At 41.4% G+C, this 6,242-nt stretch overlaps 1 protein-coding gene across 2 annotated transcripts in view; it reads left to right on the forward strand.

The window, feature by feature from the left end:
- Window positions 1-2,916, forward strand: part of LOC108700056 (60S ribosomal protein L36a) — a 25,392-nt gene extending 22,476 nt beyond the window's left edge. For both annotated transcript variants that reach the window (XM_018232917.2, XM_018232918.2), the window contains exon 5: window positions 2,850-2,916. In XM_018232917.2, the coding sequence (XP_018088406.1) occupies window positions 2,850-2,870 (21 nt within the window). In that variant the 3' untranslated portion in view covers window positions 2,871-2,916. The remainder of the gene's footprint in view (window positions 1-2,849) is intronic.
- The last annotated feature ends 3,326 nt before the right edge of the window (window positions 2,917-6,242 follow it).

The following is a 6,242-nucleotide window of genomic DNA, read 5'->3' on the forward strand; positions in this document are numbered from 1 at the left end:
CTGTGGAACAAGGCAGTGAAGGGAGTATTGTCTAATGTGCCAGAAACTTAAAGGGATACTGTCGTGGAAAAACGTTTTTTACAAAATGTATCGGTTAATAGTGCTACTACAGCAGAATCCTGCATTGAAATCAGTTTTTCAAAACAAGAAATGGATTTTTTTATATCTAATTTTAAAATATGCTATGAGGCTAGACATTTTGACATTTCCCAGCTGCCCTCAGGTCATGTGACTTGTGCTCTGATAAACTTCAGTCACACTTTACTGCTGCACTGCAAGTTGGAGTGATGTCATTACCCCTCCCTCCTACAAGCTGCTGTAATGTAAATAGAGCCTTGTCTGCTGAACCTGCCAATTGAACAATAGGCAGGTATCAAGATAAACTCCCACTGACACCACTTCAGAAGGATTGAAATAAGATAGTCCTGTGATCACTGCCCCCACTTACGTGAATGGCAGAAACACAGGAGTACACTCCCAGGACTGATGACAGGGAATAGAAAAAAAGGATAAAATAAGGAGGACATACTTGAAAACCAGGAAAATTTAAGAGGAAGTCTAGGAAGGGTTAAAATAGCTCAGGAGAAAGGAGGCAGTAAGTAGTTAATGTAAAAAGAAGTATTGCAGGCAGGAAAGGAGCAAGGTCTGTGAGGTGGATAGCAGAGGGAACTCACAGCTCCTTTGCCTCATCTAGTAACCAGTAAAACTAACTAGGAAGGCAGCAAGGAGAGAAAGCTCCCCCCTCCAAAGGAATGCAGACAACAAACTTACAGAACGGCAGGAGCTTTGATAGTGTCTGTGGGAGGAGGGGCTGCTAGTGCAGCTGTAGAGCAGAACGTAGGAAAGTGAAAGTAATTGCTTCCCTGCAAACCATGTGACCTCTCTCCTCCAAACATCACACACGTGGGCAGAGAGGGGAGGGGGAGTGTACAGCTAGATTCTCATGTCGTAGTGCGACCTGGCTTTTCATTACAGAGTGGCTGCCTCCAAGCACACAGGTAATGCTGTGCCTGCTGTTAGAGCAGCACAGGATGAATGTGTAATGAGCAGAAATGGAAGCCCCCATGACAAAATACAAACTAAAATAACTTATGCATGGATTTGTGGATTAACATTTTATTTGCCAGACAGTGTTTATGGATGTTTTTTTTATAAAAATGCAAAAAAAAATAATTTTTTTTAGACAGATTCCCTTTAAGTTCACCTTCAAGGTTGCTGTCACAAGATATATATCTATACATACACACACATATATATCTATACATACACACACACACACACACACACACACATATATATCTATACATACACACACATATATATATATATATATATATATATCTATATAGAGAGAGAGAGAGATAGATAGATAGATAGATATATATAGAGAGAGAGATATAGAGAGATAGATATATATATATAGAGAGAGAGAGAGAGATATAGAGAGATATATATAGAGAGAGATATAGAGAGATATATATAGAGAGAGAGAGAGATATAGAGAGATATATATAGAGAGAGATATATATATAGAGAGAGATAAATATAATTGTAATGCAGGATCCTGTAGGGTTCAGTTGCATATGGAGTAACGCTAGACTATTTAGATCAGTGCTGTCCAACTTCTATGGTGCTGAGGGCTGGAATTTGTCTGGTCTAAATGGTGAAAGGCTGATAATGGAAGCCAGTGTTGGCCACTCCCTATTTTTAGACCACACCCATGTTACCACAAGAGCATGTCCACATTAGTAGCACACCAAAAAAAACAAATGGCTGGTGCTCACTGCAGGGTAGGCACACATAGGAGTATAGGGAAGGCAGTGTATGGCACACACATGGCACATCCAAGGTCAATAGGGCAGGCAGAGATTGGTACACACAGGGAGCATAGGGCATGCAGAATATGGCACACCAGGGAGCATGGGGCAGACAGTGTAGGGCAGGCAAAGTAGGGCACACACAGAGCATATTGCAGGCAAAGTATAGTACACACAGAGAGCATGGCACACACAGGGAGCATAGGGAAGGCAGAGCAGGAGACAGGGAAACCTATCAGGACCACTCTAAGATGTACTACATACAGTGAAATAGTGCTGGTGCCCCATTCGCATTTTGTATAAAGTGTGGGCAGTTTCAGTCTGGGTCTCAGGTGTGAATAGTACAGGGTTTTAGGATGTGAACAATATAGGTGTCACAAGTATGAACAATGCTGGGGGATTACAGTGTGAATTTGAGTCTTAAACAATGCAGGGGCCAGTTAATCTCTGTAGTGATACCTTTTAAAGTTTACACATGGTAAGCATGCGGCCCGCGGGCCTCCAGTTGTTCAGCCTTGATTTAGATTGTTTGATTTAGTAGCTACATATAGTGGTATAGAGTGCTACTTGAACCTAGTCTTGGGGCAAGATTTGCTTGAAAACAGTTTTCATATTTTGGTCTTTATCATTTAAGTGTTAAATGTTCGGCCATTATACCATTAGTAAGTTTTGCTTCTCCTATATATCCCTCTTTTTATCGTGCCTTTAGAACCTCTGTGTGTGATCTAACTTTAGAAGAGTCTCTGCATATAGCTTAATATAGGCTATTGGGTTGTGCTCAGGAATGCTGCACATCATATCCAGGGTAGCTGTTAAGCTACATGGTCATACATGTACTTGGGTAAGAATGGTCAGTGTTGTGGAACAAATAATCTAACAAAAGATCTCAAGAACTGTTATATGTGAGAAACACAGTATTTGTTGTATGTAGTAGTATATTGTTTGCTTTTTAGCTGTCTGGTAAATTTAGTAAAAGTTAAATTTTTCAGTTTGACAATGTAATACTAATGTACTTTTTTATTCTCTTTTTAGGGTCAAGTCATCCAGTTCTAAGTTGCATATGTAGTTTCTACAAATTGCAATAAAATTCTTATCACTAGTTGTCTGAGTTCTTCTAACATTTTCTTTTTTTTTTTTTATTATTCGAAGTTTTTATTGTTTTTCAACATGACAAGTAAAAGAGATGCAATAAAGTATAACATATTCACAGCTGCAGGTTTGTTTATGGCCAAATATATTAAGCAATTCTTCACATAGCAATTTCAATGTCCGACCACAGCCTGTGATCTAACAGGCGTAGGTCCGGATAATAGCATTGGCCTTAGGGGCTCTCGTGAAGGAAAACCTGCCCTGCTCGATATAGCTCAGTGTAATGCTATTATCGTAGCTGGCTTGTAGGGGGGAGGGAGAAACAGGTATTAGAAGAGAGGAAAAAAGGAAAGGGGGAAGAAAGGGTAAGAAGAGAAACAGGTATCATAACTACAATGCACATTTACCGCATGACATCTTAATTCCCACAGTGTTCAAATAGTTCCAGAGTCAGGGGAATGAGGCTCAGACAATTAGAATTAATTAATTTAGAATTAATGTTCTCAATTTTCATGCGCAATAGAAAGGTATGTGGGATAGTGCTATTTAGAATCTCGGAGAGCAGAGAGGCGATCATCCTCCAGAATTCCTGGGCTACTAAGCAGGTCCACCATGTATGTAGGAAGGATCCCTGGGCACCACAACCTCGAAAACATGTAGCATGTTCCGGGTTGCCACTAAATTTACTTAAGCGCGTTGGGGTATAATACCAGCGATAGATGATTTTATATGCCCTTTCGCTGGAACATGCACAAATAGATGTTTTTTTGGCCTTTTCCCAGATATACAACCATGTCTTATCCGTAATTGGGAGATCCAGATCTGTTTCCCATTTAGTCATGTAAGGCTGGCGTATATCAGTGGTATCTGATGATATGCGGTGGTATAATGTGGATATCAGATGTGTCGGGTATTTGCGGTTGAGCAGATGTTTTCAAAGTATGTCATAGGTTGGGTGTTCTGAGATTTGGTGTCGGTCTCCACATAGTGTCGGATTTGTAAGTAGCGAAAAAATTGTAGCTGGGGAATGTTATGTTGTTCCTTAAGCTGTTGGAATGAGAGAGTAACTTTATCTGGACAGAAGTCCGCTATTGTGACCATGTTTACATCTATCCACGGCTTAAAATCTAGGGGGTGGCATCCCGGTAGAAAGGTCTTATTGCAAAATATTGTCCTACATCTAGTGAAACGTGTGCTTAATTTCACCTTAAGGGCTATGGAGTCCCATAAATCCAGAGCTTGTTGCGAGGAGGGCAAGAGGCCCTTGGGGACGTCTCTATGCGCTCTAGGAATCCAAAACAGGTGCGCTAATTGCATGGGTGTAGAGAAGTGATTTTCAATTAACATCCAAGATTCCTCCGTAGGAGCGTGTATGTGCACCATGGATTCTAATCTACTTGCCAAGTAGTATCGATATAAATGTGGAACTCCAAGACCCCCTATTGTTTTCGGTTTGGTCATAATCACCGACTAAATTCTGGGTCTCTTTCCTCCCCATACAAAGGCTGAAATAGCTTTTTGAAGCGAGAGAGCCGTTTTTTCAGGAAAGTCAATAGGTAGAACCCTGAAGAGATATAGAAGTCTGGGCAATAGAGTCATCTTCACAGATGCAATTCTGCCAAACCAAGACAGGGAGTAAGTATGCCAGACAGATAGATCCTTCGTAAGTTTATCAATTAACTTTGGATAATTAGCTTTGTATAAAGATTTGTAAGACGGAGTGAGATTGATTCCCAAATATTCTAGGTGATCGCATTCCCATTTATAGTCAAAGTTAAGTTGGAGTAGCTTCAGTTCGGGTTCGGGCATAGTTAAGGGGAGAGCATGCGTCTTTGTAGAATTGATTTTATATCCTGAAATCTGTTGGAAGCGTTCTAGGGTATGTAGTAGATTAGGTAGTGAAGTTTGGGGAGAAGCAAGTGTAAGGAGAATGTCGTCGGCAAATAAATTTATTTTATGTTCCTCATTTGATATAGGGAGGCCTTTGATATCTGGGTTTTGTCTAATAGCATTGACCAGAGGCTCTAGGGATAATGCAAAGATTAATGGTGACGGGGCATCCCTGCCGTGTCCCTCCCTTGATCTCAATAGGTGTGGACAGCATGCCCATGCTAAGCACCTGTGCGGAAGGGGAGTCATATAGTTGCCTGAGCCCCACAAGGAAAGGTTGTGGTATGTCCAACTTTTCGAGGACTGCAAACATGTATCTCCTATCTACCCTGTCGAATGCCTTTTGTGCGTCTAGAGATAATAGAAGGGAGGAAGTGGGAATCTTATGCGCTATGCTTATCAGATCGATCACCGTGCGTATGCCATCTGCTGCCTGTCGCCCTGGTATAAACCCCACTTGGTCCCTGTGAACTAACTTGGAAAGTATTTTAGCGAACAGCTTGATATCAGTATTTATTAATGAAATCGGTCTATAGCTGTCACAATTACAGGGGTCCTTTCCTCGTTTTAATATCATTGTTATGGTTGCCGATTGCATATGTTTTGTCTAGGGAGAGCCATCTAGGAGCGACTGAAAGAGATCTTTTAGGTGTGGGCCTAAAAGTGTGACAAATTTTTTGTAATACCTTGCTGTGTAGCCGTCTGGGCCTGGAGCTTTATTTGATTTGGAAAGTTTAATCACATGTTCAATCTCCTCTTTTGCTATGGGTGCAGCTAGCATGTCCTGGTCTTCTTTAGTGAGCTGAGGTGGGTTCCATGTAGACAAGAAGTCAGATTCTCGGGCTAGGTGGGCTTGTGGGGCCTTATCTGCGGAGTACAATTCCGTATAGAAGGTACTAAACATATTGAGAATTTGTGTTGTGTCCCTCGTCACAGTCCCTGAATGAGTTCTAATGGCATGGATAGTTTGTGTAGTGTGGAGAGCTCTTAGTTTGCGTGCTAACATTGTATGGGGCTTGTTTGTGTATTCATAGTAGTGGTATATAGTTCTACGCATCGTGTAGGCAGCTGTATCCGAAAGCAATTGTATTAGGTTCGTCCTAAGTTCCTGTATTTCCCTGTATTTTTCAGGGGTAGGGAGTTTTTTATGTGCCGTGGCTACATTGTGGAGTTTTTGGCATAACTGATTAATCTTCCCAGCCTTGGTCAGCTTTTTTCGGGAAGCGTGTTTAATCAAGATTCCTCTAATTACAGCTTTGTGGGCGTCCCATCTGATAGCGAGGGAAGTATCCGCCGGAGTGTTATTGTGGAAGTAGTCTTTAATGGAAGTGGATATCTCCATACAGATATCCCTATCCAGCAGTAAGGAGTCATTTAGTCTCCAGTTCCCTCCTCCCCTGATCTTGTCCCATCTTTTGAAAAGTGTTTCCACCATACCGTGGTCTG

Source organism: Xenopus laevis, chromosome 8S, assembly GCF_017654675.1.
Source record: "Xenopus laevis strain J_2021 chromosome 8S, Xenopus_laevis_v10.1, whole genome shotgun sequence".
NCBI lineage: Eukaryota > Metazoa > Chordata > Amphibia > Anura > Pipidae > Xenopus > Xenopus laevis.